Source organism: Notamacropus eugenii, chromosome 4, assembly GCF_028372415.1.
Source record: "Notamacropus eugenii isolate mMacEug1 chromosome 4, mMacEug1.pri_v2, whole genome shotgun sequence".
In the NCBI taxonomy this organism is placed as follows: Eukaryota; Metazoa; Chordata; class Mammalia; order Diprotodontia; family Macropodidae; genus Notamacropus; species Notamacropus eugenii.
Window position 1 is genome coordinate 247,389,816 of NC_092875.1, and position 19,950 is coordinate 247,409,765.

At 39.4% G+C, this 19,950-nt stretch overlaps 1 protein-coding gene across 1 annotated transcript in view; it reads right to left on the reverse strand.

Moving 5' to 3' along the window:
- TMEM241 (transmembrane protein 241) overlaps positions 1 to 19,950 on the reverse strand; it is a 208,670-nt gene that overhangs the window by 104,806 nt on the left and 83,914 nt on the right. Inside the window, exons 13-15 of the mRNA XM_072604385.1 lie at positions 18,059 to 18,093; positions 11,037 to 11,106; positions 4,640 to 4,733 (exon numbers count right to left, since the gene is read on the reverse strand). Of these exons, the coding sequence (XP_072460486.1) occupies positions 4,640 to 4,733; positions 11,037 to 11,106; positions 18,059 to 18,093 (199 nt within the window). The remainder of the gene's footprint in view (positions 1 to 4,639; positions 4,734 to 11,036; positions 11,107 to 18,058; positions 18,094 to 19,950) is intronic.

Sequence of the window (19,950 nt, forward strand, 5' to 3'; positions counted from 1 at the left end):
TAGTATGAGAAGAAAGAAGCTACTGCAGAAGTGAAATCAACAGGTGCTGGCAATAGATTGGATAAGAGGGAGGAAAGGTGAGAGATATTAAGGAGTCAGGATGACACCAAGGTTTGAGTATAGGGGTGCTGAGAGATTAGTACCCTCAAAAGTAATAACAGAAGCATGGAAGGGGTAAGAATTTGGAAGAGATACATAATTAGTTTTGGATTATTTTTGGATTCAGTTTTGGATATGTTGAATTGAAGATATCTGTCTACAGAACATCCAGTTTCAGATATCTGAAAGGTATCTGGAGATGCAAGACAGAGGTCATCGGAGAAGTTGGGGTTAGACAAACAGACTCGAGAATCATCAGCATAAAGACAATCATTAAGTCCATGGCAGCAAATGAGATCACCAAGTGAAGTAGCATAAAAAACAAAAAGGATCTGGATTAAGGTACAGCAAAAGAGACTGCAAAGGAGTGATCAGACAGCTAGAACCAAAACAGAGGGACATCCCAAAAACCTAGAGAGAAGAGAGTATTGGGGCAAAAGCTGAAGAGAGATCAAGGAGAATGAGGACAGAGAAAAGGTCACTGGATTTGGCAACTACGAGATTCTGGTAACTTTGGAGACAGCAATTGGGGTTGAATGATGAGATAGGAAGTCATACTCTAGGGAGTTAAGAAGAAAGTGAGAGGAGAGGAAGTGGAGGCATTGTATTATACATGTTACATACAGAAGGCTTACCCAAGGAGCTTATTCGCAAAGGGCAGAAGAGATAGAGAATGACAGAAGGGATCGAAGGATCAAATAAGGCTTCATGAGGATGGGGGAGACATAGGCATGTTTGTGAGCAATAGCAAAGCAGCCAGCAGACAGGGAGAGTTTAAAGAAAAGTGGGTAAGAGGGATGAATTGAGGATGACACCTAGGTTATAAATCTGAGTGCTTGGAAGGGCATTGGTGCCCCTGACAGAAATTAGAAAGTTTGGAAGAGGGCAAGTTTTTATGGGATGTGGGGAAAACAACAAGGTCTGTTTTTGATATGTTAAGATGCCTAAAGGACAATAAAATGCCTAAAATATAATTCATGATCTGGGACTGGAGCTCAGAAGACATACTATAAGCTATATCCATCTGGTAGTCATTCACATAGACACAATTAAACCCATAGGAGTCGATAAAGTAATCAAGCGAGTTAACAAAGAGAATAGACAAAGGCCAAGGACAAGGCCTTGGGGTATATACATACTTAGGAGACATGAAATGGATGAAGACACATCAAAGGAAAATTAAGAAGAAATAGTCATAGAACATAGAAGATCCAAGACAGAGTAGTATTACAATAAACCAGAGAGTTATATCTAGAAAGATTATACTTATTGTACCTAGAAAGAGTATTTGGGAGGAAAGAGGTGCCAACAGCATGACCCAGTTATACCACTAACAAAGTTGGCACCCATCAAATGGGGAATAGGTAGACAAATTATGATATATGAAACTGAATATTACTGTGCCATAAGAAATGGTAAAGGAAATTGATTCAGAGAAACTCAGAAAAATTTATATGAACTGATGCAGAATAATTAATACGCTATCAACATTATAAAAGAAAGAAAAATTTAAAAACTCTAATCAATGTAATGACCAGTAAAGCATCCAGAGAACCAATGATGAAGCATAATCCACAATGACTAACAAAGATGTAAAAGACTCAAGGTGTAAGTTAACTCAAAGTGTAAATTAACATACATGTTTAGACATGGCCAATGAGCCAATCACTGGATTCATTGGGATAGACTGACAGCAAGAGGAAAGAGGGACAAAGAGGATGAGATGGACAAACAGAGTCATGGAAGCAATGAACACGAGCTTGGACAAACTTAAGGAGATAGTGGAGAATAGAAGGGCCTGGTATGCTATGGTCCACAGGGTCACTGAAAGTCAGACATGACTGAATGAATAAATAATGCATAGATTTGTTTTGTTTTACTTAATTATGCTTTGTTTTTAAAAAAAAGTTGTGGGTTTTTTTGATGTTTTTTTTGTTTTGTTTTTTACTGGGGATATAAGGTTGGAGATGGACAGGGCAAATGATAATAATACTGATGCCCCTCAAAAAGGAAAAGAAAGTGAGTAATTGTAGTGTTTTAAGCAAACAGAAGGGAACAGAAGTTTAAGAAGGAAACATTTAGAACAGCTTTGAAACTAAGGTGAAATTTATTATATAACTTGGAAGAGAATTACTAGTATATAATAAGGGAGACGTCATGTTTTATATTGCAGTCCTCTTTTTCTATTTTTCTTTGTAGGTGGAAATGCTTGTGTTTGTCAATATTTACCAGGTTAAGAACAAAAGCAGATCGCCCCACAAGAAAAATGTATATTGTGCCAGAAAGGGTCTGACATATATTCTACCAAGTAGAGTTTTAACGTAGCGCTGCTGTTAGTCATTCAGTTATGCCTGACTCTTCATGACCACAGCACACGGGGGTCCTTCTATCTTCTACTATCTCTTGACATATGTCCAAGTTCATGTTCATTGTTTCCATGAGACCATCTACCCTTCTCATCCTCCACTGTCCCCTTTTCCTTTTGCCTTCAACATCAGGGTCTTTTCCAGTGAGTCCTGTCATTTCATTATGTGGCCAAAGTATTTAAGCTTCCTTTTCAGTATTGGACCTTCCAATGAGTAGTCTGAATTAATTTCTTTAACTAGTGACTGATTTGATCTCCTTGCTGTCCAAGGGACTCTTCAAAAGTCTTCTCCAGCATCACAATTCAAAAGGGTCAACTTTGAGGCACTCAGTTTTCCTCATAGCCCAACTCTCAGCCATACATCACTGCTGGAAAAACCATAGCTTTGACAACAGACCTTTTGGCAAGGTAATGCCTCTACTTTTTAGTATGCTGTCTAGATTTGCCAGAGCTTTCCTCCCAGGAGCAAGTGTCTTGTAATTTCATGGCCACAGATGCCATCTGCAGTGATCTTTGAGCCCAAGAATATAAACTCTGACACTGATCCCACTTCTCCCTCTATCTGCCAGGAATTGATGGGGTCAATTGTCACGATATTGGGTTTTTTGATGTTAAGCTTCAAGCCAGTTTTTACACTCTCCTTTTTCATCCACATCAAGAGGCTTCTTAATTCTTCCTCACTTTGATGTCGCATAAAAGCCAAATTCATATAATACTAAAGCTGAGGAGTGGCTTACTTGTTTGCCTAGCCCTAGACCATCCCCCTCTTTCCAGGAAGAAACACAACCCAAACAACCCAGCCAATTAAAAATCCACACTATGTGTAATTAGTTATGGAAGAAGAGACTCTCAGACTTCCTTCAGTAATTCCATTCCAGAATTTAATAAGGGAGAACAAAGATTCTTAAGAGTATTTGTCTTACTAAACAAAGCTTCATGTATAAGAAAAACTGTCCTTCCTAATCATGAAACATAAGATTTAATAACTATGACTTTGGCCTGTGTTGTCATTGGAGCAACATCATTAAAAGGTGAAGAACTAGAATCAAAAATATCCCTGGAGAGTCTCCATTCAAAGGAACAAAGAGAAGAGGAATGGCATATTCTTTGGGGGAAAATATGTAACAATCTTGGATTGAGGAAGTAAATTCCAAAGATGTTCTCTCTACTTTGTGTGACATGGCATTTCCTTTTGTATATGATTTAAGGCAGCTAGATGGTGCAATGGATAGAGTGCCAGGCCTGGAGTCAGGGACACTCATCTTTCTGAATTCAAATCTGGCCTCAGACACTTATCAGCTGTGTAACTCTGGGCAAATCACTTAACTCTATTTGCCTCAGTTTCCTCATCTGTAAAAAATGAGCTGGAGAAGGAAATGGTAAATTGCTCCAATGTTTTTGCCAAGAAAACCCCAAATGGGTTCATGAAGACTCAGACATGATTAAAAAAACAACTTTACAACATATGATTTAGAGCTGGGAGGCACCCAACTCCTTCATCAAAAAAATTAGAGCCTGAAGGCCAGAGGTTAAGAGATCTACCTAAGATCATAAAGTTAGTGGATAGGGCTGGACTTCAAACTCGGATCCTCTGGCTCCATACCCAGTGCCCTTTCTGCTACATGGTACTTTTCTCTACTTGCCTCTCCTTATCTTGATTCTTTAATTATGGACTTTAGAAACAGTTTTTATAGTCCCTTCCTAACATTAATCTAGAGCCTTTGATTTAGCTCTCCAGTCAGGCTATTTTTTAAATGTTCTATAACCTTGTCCTTCTCCAATTACCAAAGACTTCTTGAGTCCACTTAATGAGATTAGGTAAGATTGGTGACTCCTTTATAATCCTACCATGGAAGTTAAGAATAATATCTGTCCTTGGCATACTTCCCTGCAATGGAACAAGGATTCTTTAGATAATGATAATAAAAGATGAGTTAAACACCTTTGAGTTCTATATGAACCAGAACTGCAGGGCTGGGTTCACAGACAGTGAGTTGACGCTATCTCTTTGTGTTTGCACACTCTCAGGAAGATTAGACCAGTAGAGACAATGGGACAACATGAAGACCCAGAAGTTCCTGAGATGGCTAATGGCAACAAACATTAATAATCATTTGCCATGGGCCAGGCACTGTGTAATCAATTAGATACTGGCACCCTTTCCCTCTCTCTTACCTTGGCAAAGAAAATCCAGGCTGTGTGCTGTGCTGCAGCCATGCTGTTTTTTAGCTTCACTGAACTTAACATCAAAAAGAATCCTAAGAATCCACTGGTTGGGGAAAAGAGAAAAAATGCTTTATTAATGAAACCAGCATTCTTCAAGGCAGTTGGGTCTCTTATAATATTTTAGATTTCTCTTATATTTGCTAAGATTTCATGGAAATAACTTTTATCTACACTTTGTTTTCCAATGTCATTATAATTATTCAATTCAATTCAAGCAATGTTTAGCAACTACTGTGTGCAAGGCACCACGTTAGGCATTGGAGGAAATATAAAATTTAGATAAGACAGAGTCCCACCTCGATTTGGAGCGTACAGAGTAATGTGACATACATCTAACTATGAGAAAGGGGTTTGGATCTTCAGGTTCATTAATAAAGGAACTACTATTGAGAACATGCAGGAATAAAAATTTAGAGCTAGAATGGATTTCACTTTCCAGAACCTGAACTTTAGAAAAGGGAAATGATTTATTCAGGATCACATTGGCATTAAGTGACAAAGGTAAGATTTAAACCCAGGTACTCTCCAAATCTAGGGTCTTTTTCCCCTGTACTAGGAAGGTACTTCTGACAATATAAATTGGTACCTAGTTTTAGAGAGTTCCTTGAGGCAAGAGATGTTAAGCAATTTGCCCAGGGTCACCCAGATGCTATGTATCACAGGAGGGATTTCAACCCAGCTTTTCTTCCTGACTCTGAAGAATCTGGCTCTCTATTCATGTTATACACAGCTTGTTGTCTCTGACATAAATAATTAACATGCAATAATCTCATTAAAGGAGAGAAAAGGTCATGACCAACGGGTATATCTGAAAAAGGCTGCATGAAAGAGGGAATAATATTTGAGCTGGACTTTAAAAGGCTGGTAACAACACAAATGGTGGGAAGAGTTTGACACGAAGGGTCTTGAGTGAAGAAGGATATTCTAGGCATAAGGAGAATGAAGCACAAAGAAAGGGTCTACATGGCAGATGTCAAATGGCTCAGTCTGCCTGAATAGTAACATGGAGGCCAAATGTATGGCAAAAGGATTAAAGAGGAATGTAAGGTACTTGAGGGAAAGGTTGTTTGTTTCTGCCTCCACAGCCAGGGGCCTACAGTCTACTATTTGTTGCTGTTCAGTTTTCTCTAACTCTTCATGACCCCATTTGGGGTTTTCTTGGCAGAGATATTGGAGTGATTTGCCAGTTCCTCCTCGATCTCATTTTACAGATGAGGAAACTGAGGCAGACATGAAGGCCCAGGGTCACACAGCTAGGAAATGTCCAAGGCCAGATTCGAACTCAGGAAGATGTCTTCCTGACTCCAGGCCCAGTGCTCTATCCACTGTGCCACCTAGCTGCCCACAGAAATGTTAGTTATCATCATCATCATCACATCTAAGACTATGCTGAGAACATGCCACTCGACAAGGGGAACAAATTTTTGTTTTCAGGTCCTAGCAACTGTACTTACAATGGATTTACATCTTTCTCCAGTAAATCCCTAAATGGGGGAAGCTATATACAGAGGTCTGCCTTGAGAACCAGCTGCATGGCTCTTTTCATTTGTGAGTGAGTGTGCCTGGTACATGGCTATGGGGATCAGTTTTATAGTCAGGGGAGTCTAGTCATGGAAGTACTAAAATCATTCAGTTGCTTATAAGACAAGGGCAGAGCAGTTCCACAAGGACCCAGTGTTCTAGAAGTCAAGTGGCCCAGAATTCAATTCCCTGACCATGCTGATACCTTCTTCAGTTTCCCCATCTACAAAATGGGAATGAGAGTACTTGCTTTTAATATGGAAATATTTTGCATGACTTCACAAGTATAATTGGTATCATATTACTTGCCTTCTCAATGCATGGGGGGAGGCTAGTGGGAAGAGGAGAATGTGGAACTCAATTGTTTAAAAAAAAAAAAAAGAATGCTAAAATAAAGTCTATTATAACAATTCTTTTTAAAGGAGAGTAATTACCCTTATCTTGCTTTTAGTTCACAGGAATGAATCACAGACTTTTAGAAAAGCTGAAAAAAGACTTAGAAATCATTTAAAGCCAACTTCCTGATGTTACAGATTAGGGACAGTATGACACAGAAGGTCACTGGCCTTGGTACTGGATGGCTGTGACAGTAGCGATGTGACCTCTCTGAGCCTCAGTTTCCTCCTCTGTAAGAAGCAGGTAATAATGCTTGTACTACCTACTTCATTACCAGCTTCAAAAAGAAAACAACATAAATTTTAAATCTTAAAATACTTTTAAAGTATTTAATAATACTTAATAATAATAATTATTGTAAATGAAGAAATGAGGAAACGGAGTCCAAAAGACCTGACATCACTTCCCCACAGTGAAAGAGGAGACAAGTGAGAGAACCAGCACTGGAATCCTGGCTTGGGATTCCTAATTCAAAACGTTTTCTACTCCATCATGAAAATTCAGTAAGGTTAAATCTGAGATAAACCAGATCCCCTCATGAGAATGCATAAAAGGAAGACTTGGAGAGAAAAGTAAGGAATAACCCAGCTCCAGTCCTTGGAGTGGTTTTTAATTTAACTTTCTCCATCATAGATTTAGATCACAGATTGCCTAAAATCACAGAATTCAAGTCAATAAGGACTTTTAAACCCCTAATATGTTGCCAAGAACAATGTTAACACCAAGGATACAAAGAAAGGCAGAAATAGAGTCTGAGTCCCTATCGTTTGGTTGTTTTCAGTCGTTTCTGACTCTGTGACCCCATTTTGGGTTTTCTTGGCAAACGTACTGGAGAGATTTGCCATTTCCTTCTCTCACATATTTTACAAATGAGGAAACTGAGGTAAATAGCACTAAGTAATTTACACAGGGGCACACAGCTAGTAAGTATCTGAGGTCAGATTTGAACCCAGGAAGATGAGTCTTTCTGACTCCAGGCTCTGCACTCTACACACTGCATCTAGCTGCTTAGGCTACTACTACTGACCTCTAAATAGATATTTATAGAGGTATGCTCACTACTTCAGGTTAATTTAATGCTTCTGTGAAGTACTTCTGAATTGTTTATGGATCAACACCAAACTCATTGTTTACAAACACCATTCCCCTCCCCTTACAGTTTTCTCCCTCTTATAGTGGCAGCAGATATTAAAGAATGGGAGGACAGAGCAAAGGGAATTTTCAGGTCCCTCTCCGAACCTCTGGTATTCACCTGAGATGGAATCATGAGTGGTATATGATGCATCCTCTCTAAGGATTTATCTTATAATCAAGAAGATCTGTGATATGGCTTGGAGAAAGGAATCCTTTTCTGACACCAGGAAAACCTTTGCATTCTCACCAGGGGTAAATGAAGAATACAGATTTCTCTTCCTGTTAAAATTTAAAACATCAGTTTATGTCAGGTTGTTGGGAGTAGCAGATTAAAGAGAACCAAATCAAAGCAAAGATGTCATCCCACAGGGCAAGGCAACACTAATGCACCACAAATTGGGTCTCTGCTCAGAATAATGAATTATCAGCTTGACATTCCCTTCTTTGCCTTGTTAGTAATTCTGCCAAATAATAATCCCTCCAGGAAAACAAAATCACACGTACAAGTGTGGCACTGAAGAATTATGTTTTAAACCATGGCTCAGAGTAAGCTGAATGAGAAATAATCCAAACTGGTAGGTGCTAGAAGAGATATTCTAGCCAGGTTTTCAAAAAATCTGTAAGTAAGGGTTTTAGAGAGAGGTAATGGCTCCAGTACACAAAACAACTTCAACATTCAAGTCTTTGCTTGAATGACATTTTTATATAGGAGCTATTCATGACTAGTTGGCTTAAAAAAAATAGGAGGAACTTTTAGGCTCATGACAAGTTAGATCTGGAAAGGACCTTGCTACTGTTGTTGAGTTAGTCAGGTCTGACTCTGTGTGACCCTATTTGGGGTTTTCTAGGCAAAGATACAAGATCACTTTGTCATTTCCTTCTCCAGCTCATTTTACAGATAAAGAACTGAGGTAAGGAGGGTGCAGTGACTTGCCCAGGGTCACACAGCTAGTAAGATGCTTTAGAGGGCAACCTCATTATTTTACAGATGATGTAATTAAGGCTAGAAATGGGAAAATGGCTTTGTTCAAAGTTACACAGGCAACAATTGACTGAGACTAGTCCTGGGACTCAGGTTCTCAGTCTCCAAAACCAATGTTTTCCTATGACATTGTTAATTGGGACTTTTTTGGGCAGGATTTCCTCCCCACCAAAGTGGTGAAGAGTAACTACAGTTTCCTCCCAGGGTATACCAACAATAAGATACACACACACACACACACACACACACACACACACACACCTCTTTAAAGGAAGTATGATGCAAAGGAAAGAGGCAGTATATTAGGAAGAAGAAAACAGATTTATAGTCAGAGGTGCATTGGAAAGAGCACTAGACTGAAACTCAATGGACCTGGATTTAAATCCCTTAACCTCTCTGGGTTTCAGTTTCCTCACCTGAAAAATGAAGGAATTTGCAGCTGATGATTTCTAAAGTTCCCAACGAAGTCTATAACCTGAGTTCAAATCTTAACTGTGCTACTTACTACCTACGTGACCTTGGGCAAACCACTTCCTCTTCTCTACAATGAAGGGGTTAGACTAGATGATATATAAAGTCCCTTCTGGTTCTAAATCCTATAATCTAATAGCCAAATGGTGTTGGGGATGGAAGCTCAATTCCATGTGGACAGTCTCGGGGGGGTAAAGGTGGGAACTTCTAAATCTTAGAGTTCTTATGAGGCCCCCCAGAAAACAGCAGGGAATCGAGGAGTGAGACCGAGCTATCTCGTGTATTTCCGCCTCTTCCCGTGAGAAACGTGATGGGAGGAGCATCCCCGCCCTCGAGACTGTCCCGGATCTGGGCACACCTATTGTTATCTAACAGGCACGGTATTCAGGTGCAAACTACACGGCCGGAGAGCTTAATTAGGGTCAGGAAAGCCTGAAGGCGCTCTTAGCGCGGAGGGGCCCTGACAGGACAGAAGGCTCCATTTTTCCTCTCTTCGCTCTCCCCTCCCCCTCTCTCCCCACTTACACTTCTGCTTCCAATCTCTTACTGTAAGATCTTTGCCTCCTTGGGAGATTTCTCTCTCCCTCCTAAGGAAGAGCTCCCCCTGCACATGTAACCAGGACCCTGAATAAAGCCTAACCCTTGTTCGACTCCGGAAAGTCTCTTCTCTCATACGTTTATCCGGTTTGGCCAGCCGAAGACCTGTGATAGGTAAGGTAAGACTCGGGTAGCCCTCAGGCCTCTAGGCTGGATGATATATAAAGTCCCTTCTGGTTCTAAATCCTATAATCTAATAGCCAAATGGTAAACTAGAAGCACTAGAAGCAGCTAGGTGGTGCAATGGATAGAGCTCCAGGTCTGGAGTCAGGAAGACCTGAGTTCAAATCCAGCCTTAGATTCTTAACTAGCTGTGTGACTCTGGGCAACAAGTCACTTAACCTTCTTTGTCTCAGTTTCCTTCTCTGGAAAAGGAAATGATAAACCACTCCAGTATCTTTGTCAAGAAAACCCCAAATGGGGTCAAGAAATCAGACACAACTGAAAAACAACAAACTAGAAGCTAGAAAATTTGGATTCTAGTTCTAATTCCTACTACCAAGCAGTTGGATGACCTTAACTATGCCCCTTCACTCCTCTGGGGCTCAATGTCCTCACCTATAAAATGAAGCAGTGGAATCAGGGGAACTTCCAGCTCTGTAATTCTAGCATGCCATGAGTCAAGGTCAGTGTTGGGTGGTGAGCACAAAGGATCTATGAACTATGACGCTAAGTCTTTGATTTCATTCTGAAGTTAAATAATAAATGATTTTTGGATTTGTCTGTTGTTCTGTATTATTCAGTAGGTTGTAAAATCTTTGAGAATGATGATTGCGTCTGATGCATCTTCTGTCTCCTCCGCACTCTCAACCCCAAAACAAATAGCACAGTGCTGATCACAGAGGAAGAACTTCATAGAAGGCAGTTGTATGACTGAATGATTTTTGCTTCTCCCTCATACCCAAAACAATCTCTGCAACCCATGAAGTTAACAGACTATATGGGCTTTTTGCAACAGAGAGTTACCCAGTGAACTCCAGGAAACATAGGTGGATAAAGTACTGGATCAGAGTCTGAAAGACCAGGGATTCAGACTACCTCAAATACTTAAAAGCTTTGGGACCATGGGCAAATCACTTAACTTCTCCAAGATTCCATTTATTCATCTATAAAATGAGGCTCAAATGAGATAATGGATGTAAAGTGTTTTCCCAAATTTATAGTGCAATCTAAATGCCAATTCTTGCAAAAGTAGTAGTAGGATTTTTTTAGAGGGATGGAGGGGACAGGGCGTGGGAAGATTACCTGGCGCAGCAGCTGGTGTGGAATCTATAAAAATACAGGAATGGAAACTCCAGGGCCCTGAAGAGATCACCTGAAAGACAAAGCAATGCAATTCACAAAACACTGGCAACAAATAAACAAACGAAGAAATAAAAAAGGAAGGAAGAGAGACAGAGAGAAAGAAAGAAAGAGAAAGAGAGAGAGAGGGAGAGAGAGAGAGAGAGAGAGAGAGAGAGAGAGGAAGGAAGGAAGATGAATGAATGAATCAATAAATAAATGGATAAATAACAGATAAATGAATATGTAATTAAATAAATTAATAGAAAAAAGGATGATGAGTGAATGAATAATGGATAAATACAAGTAGATAAATAGATAAATTAATGAACAGATAGAAAAATAGATAATGTACAAAATTGCTCTAAGACTGTTATCAGTGAAACACAATCGACCAGTCATTAGTCCTGTACTGCTTTGATTATGTAAAACTACCTCCTGGTTTTATTAGTGCTTATCTAGTGCAGAATGGAAAAAGGGAGAGTAAAGAACATTTTTCAAAGAGTCTTTCATGAAGGAGACAGGGTTGCCTTACACAACTAACATTCAATGATGAATAAATTCCAAAGCATCCTCCAAAGTCTTCACATTAAACCAAGAATAAAAGAAGGAATAAGTTCCATGCAAACAGTGTGTGTTCATTTTACTTCAGGGTCCAAAGGCTACATTTATTTCAACTGAAGTAAGTTCATTCTTTTAGTTCCACTTAGTGGAATAGGAAATACTCACACGTATTGGCTGTGTCCCTCTATGGAATATGAACTCGGTCACAGACAATAAGTCAAGAGGCTTTTAAAAAAAAATGTTTTAAGCCCTTCCAAATATGTCCAGAGAAAAAGAACTGAGCATTTCCTTCCAAATCTGGAATTTTTCCATCTCTGAAAGGTCTTGTCTTCAGACTTACGGTCCTTGGTAAATCTGAGTCTTAGATTGATGGATGGATATAACATTTATTTAATACAGTGTTGCTTCCTGAGCAAAACTCACAAGACCAAGTTTACAAGTGTTCCATTGATGAGCTTGGATTAGATAGTTATTGTGATACATACAGGGCAAGCCTCTGACAACCTGATCAAAGCTGTAAATGCATCTGTCTTGTTTTAGCTGCTTTTTAAATAGCTAAGTAACAATCAAGTAGACTGACATTCTTAGTAATGTTTAGGGCTCAGGAAGCAGAACAAAAAAATGAAGGCAATTTTTTCACTTAAGATTAAAGAATCACTGAATTTCTGAATTGGAAGAGGCATGAGCAGCCACCAAGCAAAATTCAAGTTGGAGAAAAGAATCCCTACTACAAACATGCAATACATGTAACATATCCAACCTTGGTTTGAAAATTTGTAGTGAAGATGAACCCCTTACATTCCAAGGCAAATCATTCCACTTCGGTGGAGTTCTAATTGCTAGTATACCCTTCTCCAAAACCTAAATTTGTTCCTGCAGCTCCCATATACTGGTCCCAGTTTCACCCTCTGAGATCAAACAAAATAAGTCAAACCCTCTTCCAAATAACATCCTTTCAAGTACTCGAAGGCAACTACAATGTTTCTTCAGAGCTTTCTTTTCTCCAGGCTAATGATGTTAGGATGGAGACACATCTGACACTGGTGCCTTCTCAATAACTTACAGCTATCCTTGAACAATTTTAAGGTAGTTAAAAAAAATGCTAGTAATTATCTCTATCCTGAAAAGTGACTTTTTTACAAATAAAATTATATTGATGTCTTTTGTTTTTCCATTGTCTGAATTTTCTCCTGTACCTGTCCCCTTTGCTCCTGCTAAAGAGCCATCCCTTCTGACCAAAAAAAAAAAATGTTTAATAGAGAAATGGAGGAAAAAAGAAGAGAAAAAACAATCAGCAAAACCAATCAATATGTCAATAAAAAAAATCTGAAAATAAATGCAAAGTCCCACACTTGTGCACCTCCTATCTTTGCAAAGGAGTAAGAATTTTCTCCTATAGCTTCTTTGGAGCCATCCTTGTAATTCTGTAACATTCACTTGGAGTACTTAGGTGGCACAGTAGAGAGCCAGGGCTGGAGTTAGGAAGACTCATCTTCCTGAGTTCAAATCCAACCTCAGACACTTACTAGCTGTGTGACTCCAAGCAAGTCATTTAGTGCTAAAAAGCATTAAGCCTCAGTTTCCTCATCTGTAAAATGATCTCGAGAAGAAAATGGCAAACTACTCCAGTATCTTTGCCCAAGAAATGCCCAAATGGGGTCATAAAACTCAATAACAACAGCAGCATTCACTTTCAATTACATTGTGTTGTTTTTCCTTTCTATTCCCATTGTGGTAGTCATTATACATCCTTTTCTTCACTTTCCTTACTTCATTCTGTATGGGTTCATATAAGTCTTTCCATGTTGTTCTATATTCATACAGCACAGTAATATTCTATTACATTCACAGACCACATTTTGTTTAACCATTCATTCCCCAATCAATGGACAACACTGTGTTCCTGGAAAATGATTTGTAATTGATAAAATCCATGATTTCAGTGGTGTGGATGTTCATTACTACATCACAATACTTCTATACTTTAATAGCCAGTCTTCTTGAGTTGCTAAGACTACACAAATATAGCATCTAATGGCAAACTTTCTAATGATGACCCTCTCTGAGATTACCTCAGCTGGTCTATGACCAGACAGGAGCCTAGGTGGTCCACTGGTAGGCATGTACCAGATTTCCCCAGCTCAGCAGAACTAGGCAGGGATCATATTCCTCTGGCCATTGAAAATTTAAGTCATCTTCATTTCATAACATGGTATCAGAGCAGAGGTCTTAATTGATATAATTCTTCAAATAGGCAGCCAATAATATTCTTATCTAGATTTTAAGGAATTCTGTTACTAGTCTTTGCAATTTTATCTTGGAGGCACATGAAAGATTAATCAATTGATAAAAATTAAGAGGTGTTGTAATTGTTCCAGGAATTTTAAATATTACATTAAATAAAAAATAAAGTAGCAAAATTAATTTAAGAAACAGAATATGATATATTGCCTCCCCAAAATGGAAAGATATACACCATAATGGAATGAAATAGTACCTTCAGACATTACAGAAAATGGTGTGGAAAAATATGATCAGGAAATAATTTTTAAAAATAAGAAAACAAAAACTTCAAAATTAAAAACATAATTCCTTTATTAAGCAGTTAACATACTGGAAATTATAAACCTCATTTAATGTGAAATGACTAGACAGTGAGCATGAAATCTACAACTGCTAAATGACTTTGAAACTTTACCTTTCAAAAATGGTACATAAAAGTAGAGACTATGATGGTACTCAGGCTCTGCATATCAGTTTATTCATTTTTAAGATCAGAATAATACCACTTGATTTAGGAGCTGTAGGGTTAATGGAATATAAGACCTTCCCCACCCACTAACAGGCCTATGTGACCATGCTTGTTCCTCTTTCCCTTGGAACAGGAGCCATGTTCCCAGGTCTAAAGGGACACTGGCATTTCAATCTCAGATATCTTGCTGCTTTAAACTTTGGTTCAGTTCACAGCTGTGACACACCCTGAGTCACATAGAGCCCATACATATATTGCCTTGGAGGAGGAGTTTGCATTGGGGGAGGCTTTGAGGCTCACTCATGGGACGAATATTTTGGGGGATTTGGCCAGACGAGACTCTGGGTAGCCTTTGTTAAGGGACACCTCCCCCCCAGCTTTGTGAACCCAGATGTTGATGCTCCCTGGTTTGGTGATTATGTATCTATGACTTTGTTTAGACAATTGGAGAGCTGCCTATTGGATTCTTTCTTGGATACTCACTTCCCTCTATTTACATATCTTTCTCATTGTTTAATTAAAGTAAGATTACTAACCCCTTTGAAGCTGTCTTTCCCTTAGAAAATCAGATCAAGAACCTGTGTCAGCAGCACTCCTGTGTGCTGGTGTTATTGGTCTTATATCCTCCCAGCAGTTGCTAGTCGCACTCCCTCTACAGGAAGATCTGTGACATCTACACCATCCTTTCCATTCTCACTCTTGTTGCCAACCATATTTCTAGACAAATGCAAAAACCTCTTTTCTGTCCCTCCAAGCAATCCTAAACACCCATGTTAAATTAAGCTTTCTTTGATTGTGTCTGTTCTGCCTCCAAATCATTCAACTGATTACCATTGCCTATCAAAATCCAAACAAAATTCAGACACATTTTTTCCCTAAAATTCAAGATCTTCCACAGTAAAAGATTACACACAAAACTGAAACTCTATTACATACAACTTGCTATTCCATTTATATATATAAAATAAATTTATATATGCAAAATTTATATATATAATAAATGTCTTTTTTTCTCTTTCTTCCCCTCCCCCACCCCAGAGATGGCTACCATTAGACAAAAACATACATACATATTGTACAGGGCCGAGCTCTGGACCATGGCCCCCTGGTGAGCCCGGAGAGCCCGGGGGTGAGAACCCGCCTTCGGGTGCTGGGAACGCCCCTTCGGGAGCTGAGCTCTGCCTCCAGGGTGGAACATGGGAGGAGCTACGGCAGGGTATATAAGGGGGAACATGGGAAGGTCGGGAGGATTTGGGGTAAGCAATAAAGTGCAGTAAGCAGCTCCTCCAGTGAACTGTTTGGTCATTCCCCTCCCCCACAGGAGGGGGCCGGAACCGTTGGACCACCGGTAAAGCAGTTGGAGCAGTTGGAGAGGTAAGCTCCAGGCGACAGCTCAGGGCAGGCCCTGAGCAACATATATATAGTGTAGGTACATATGTGTATATATGTGTGTGTCTATGTGTGCATATATGTAAAATTGTTCCATACATACTTCTGTTTATCAATTCTTTTTCCAGATGCAGATAGTGTCTTCCTTCATACATCCTTTGTAGTTAGTAAATTTGGTATTTATAAAAGTCAAAATGACTTAGTTACTCAAAGTCGTTCTTAAAACAACACTGCTGTTACTGTACACAGTGTTCTCTTGCTTCTGCTCATGTCTGTCTTCATTATTTCATGCACGTCTTCCCATGTTTTTCTAAGAACACTGAACTCGTTATTTCTTAACAGCACAGTGATTGGGGAATGGCTGAACAAGCTGTGGTATATGATTGTGATGGAATACTACTATCTTTGTCCTTCAAAATTCCTTCAATTCTTTCAGACCTTGATCAAACAGACCTTCTACACAACAGCTTCTCTAATTACCATGTAACAATCCTGTTTCATCACCAAGGTCTTCATGTCTACATTTGGAGCAGGCAGCATTGGGAGTCCACTCAGAAAGAGAACTACATCTTTTGTCGCCATGCTTTTTATTCCCTTTCCTGACTTTAGAGTCACAAACCCAGATGAACAGCATCAGGTCCCACTGAGTACGTGAGAGACTGAGAAGAAACCTCCCCAGCCCGTATTTGAAGCTTCTACTCTCCTCTCACTCCATAACAGTTTTCAGTTTTGAGCCATGACTTCCCCTTCAAGTGAGTTGGACTAGATGACCTATGAGGTGGTTTCAATGCCATGGGTCTATGATTGAACCCCATGATCCATACAGCTTCCCCTCTGTGAAAGGTTTTTAAGGAAATGGCCTAAATTGGCAGTTAGCCTCTGTATAAGTTTATTCATCTGTCAAATGGGAGTAATGCCACCTGCCTTACCTATTTCACATGTTTTCTGGGAGGAATCCCTTTCATTCTGGATTATACATGGTAAAGGAGAATGGGAACAATGTAAATAAATTAAATCCAAAGATAATAAAAAACAATTACAAAAACTCCCCTTGCCCTAATGCTTTCACCAGAAATGCCAACAATTTACAAAATGAACTAGTTTAGATATCAGCTCCTTTTATTCCCTAACTGAGGCCTGGAAGGAAATGTTCAAAAACAGTAAACTTTCCAGAAGGTGGGCTGAGAGGGGGAGAAGAAGAACCTAGCTGAGAGCTGGTTTCCTAAGCAAGTAAGAATGGAGAAAAATCTAACCACTTCCTGTTTTCCTGGGACAGGAAGTTCCACATTGTTTTGAATTGGCTGGATTTGTCCTCAGCTTCACACCAAAAAAACTTTTTCACCTAGGATATCTTTGGCTTGCCTGACTTTCTTCTTCCAGTTAAATATTCAAAAGCAACCTCAAAGGCAGGAGCCAAAATATCATTGTACTGTAAATACCTCTGAAGATAGTTGAAGATAGTGCTGACTTATCTCCAATCATGCTAGAGTAAAGTGCTAGTGAAGCCCTACCCTACTTCCAAAAAAAAAAAAACAAAAACATTGCTCAGAAAAGCACAGGTTGACATCATGATGTAGAGATGTGCACCATTTTAGCAAGGATCATTTAGTTTAACAATTTATATGAATATTTTTTGGCAAATGTATTGACCAAGCACCTGTAGGACTACGTCCAAGATTGATTGGCAGGGTGAGATCATCTTTATTCTTTGAGAGCCACAGAGTATGCAGGCTGGCACAATGGAACATGCTGTGGCCACATTCAAGCTGTGAAGTACTTTCTCTCCACCCCAGGCCCAGTTGTGGTTTCAACATCAGGAACAGAAAATGCACAGTTGCCACCTCCAAGTAAACAATGAGGATTGTCTTAATGAGCTTTAAAGCACTGGTCACACTGAATAACAGTGTAATTTTGGCCTCGGATGCTACTCTAATTCTCAACCACTGTGGGCATTCTGGGAAGTTTGTAAAAGGGATCATATCGCCAGACGCTGTTTCCCAATGCCATCATCAGCCCAATATGTTGCTGTAACCAAAAAACCAACAACATGGTGGCTACTATGGCTGAACTGTAGAACTGAAGAAGCCATCTAGCCCAATCCTCTGATTCTACCAATAAGGAAATGGAAATCCAATACGACTGTGATGTGCGTCAAGTCTAGAACCAAACCTCCAGCCCAGGACTCTGGACCACAAGTCTGCTCCAGTGCAGTATGTCTCTCCATAAAGACTATAAAGGAATACATAATGGTACATCAAGAAATTAGTATTTTTAGCCTTACCTGTGGGATGAGATGCAAAGGCCAACAGGACCATGCTACAAAAGACACAATAAAGTGTTACACATGTATTCAGTAAGCAGAAGAAACTTTTAACCTATTCTATCAGGCAGCAAAGTTCTACAAGCAAATTCTCCAAGATAACAAATTTTTAGTAACTATATATTAAATTCAATGGCTTAGCACAGTGATTAGCACGTAGCCTATTAAATGCTTATTAACTTGCCTTGACATTCCATCACTTTGCCTAAACATAGTTTATCTTCTTCCCATTTACTGAAAGAGATGAAAAACTTCATCTTATTTTGATGTACAAATCCAGGTACAAATCCAGTTACCAATTACCCTGGATCTCAAGTTCTACTCCCTAAACCTAAGTTTCCTGTCTGGTCCCAGTGCTGTTATTTTTCTTAGTTCCTCTTAAGAGAATACCCAACTGACCCATCATGGTACAATATGATGCTGTAACCAAGAAGCCAACAACATGGTGGCCATTATTGCTTAACTATATAGAACTAGAAGGAGCCACATAGCCCAACACAACTGTTAGAAAGCTAAACATAGGCAGTCCCCAATTTACTAGTGAGTTATGAATCTGACCAGCATCAATAAACATAAACATTTCCATGTACAAAGATCAGAAAAAAATGTACATGAATCTCTTCATTAGGGACAATTTGTTTTCCTTTTATTTTTCTGAAAATTTCTGTTAAATTTCTTTGTTTAAAACTTGGAATGCACTATTTCAGAGAAACAATTTTACATGGAGTAGTTAAGTAACCAAGACTTCCCACAAAAATATACTTCACTACATTTCTAATTATCCTAGCCTGAGTTCTAGGTTCTGGGATCAGGAGACCAATAGATGAAGGAAATTCTCATCACTATAATTGGTTCTTTGGCATTGTGTTCCTTACACGCATAACGATGTTCATTTCAAAAAGTAAAATATGAGCATAGATTACTTTATAAAATGAGGTAGCTGCTCTCAATCATGACTCAAAAAATCAGACAAGTAAACGTGGATGGCATGTTCCCAGCACCTACCACACTGCCTCAGCCATAGTACTATCATTAAAAAATAATATGGATTGAACTGAATTAAAGGTATGGAAAGTCCTAAGTATATACTTCTCTACTTGGAGGGGTGCGGGTAGGGAAAAGAGGGGGGGTGTAAGGTTAATGGTGCATGGGGAGAAGAGTCAAAGATCTTCCTCACCCATTAATAGGCCTCAGACACCTTTTGTTCATTTCTAATGAGGCACAGGGTCACGAAGGTCGTGCCCTCCAGTCCTGAAAAGAATTTATATACTCTGAGGTGATCTCTTGCTTTGAGGTTTATTTTTTAGAAAAAGGTTGGTGTGCCAGATGAGACTCTGGGTAGCCTCTAAGGAGCTCCCTGGCTTGGAACACCCAGATGCTGGTGCTTCTCTCTCTGCTAACGATGTGCTTGATTAAAGTAGATTGTTGACTCCTCAAAAGCTGCTTTCCTTTTAGAAAAGCAAATCTAAGAACCTATACAGCAGGCCCTCCTGTATATGCCATGGTCCTTGCTGTTACAGGGGGTCAGATCTGTCTAGGGTATGCCAGTATGGGCAGAGGCCACATGAAGATACTATTTCTATTAAACTGGATGGGGAGAAGGTAAAATTAAAGCGGAGGGTTAAAGAGTGACATGCTGCATCAGACCAGTCCAACTTTGCCTTAGAGCTACTGAGACAGAGGAGATGAGGTCAATGGCAGTATTTGCAGTACTATTACTTGTACTGTAGGATAGCTGGAGAAAACAAGGTACCAAAGGAGAAGGAAATAAACTTTAAGATGCAGCCCCAGGAAACTAGGGGCTACTGAGTCAGGAGATCAAAGTCAGATGACAGAGTCTGATGAGAGAGTTG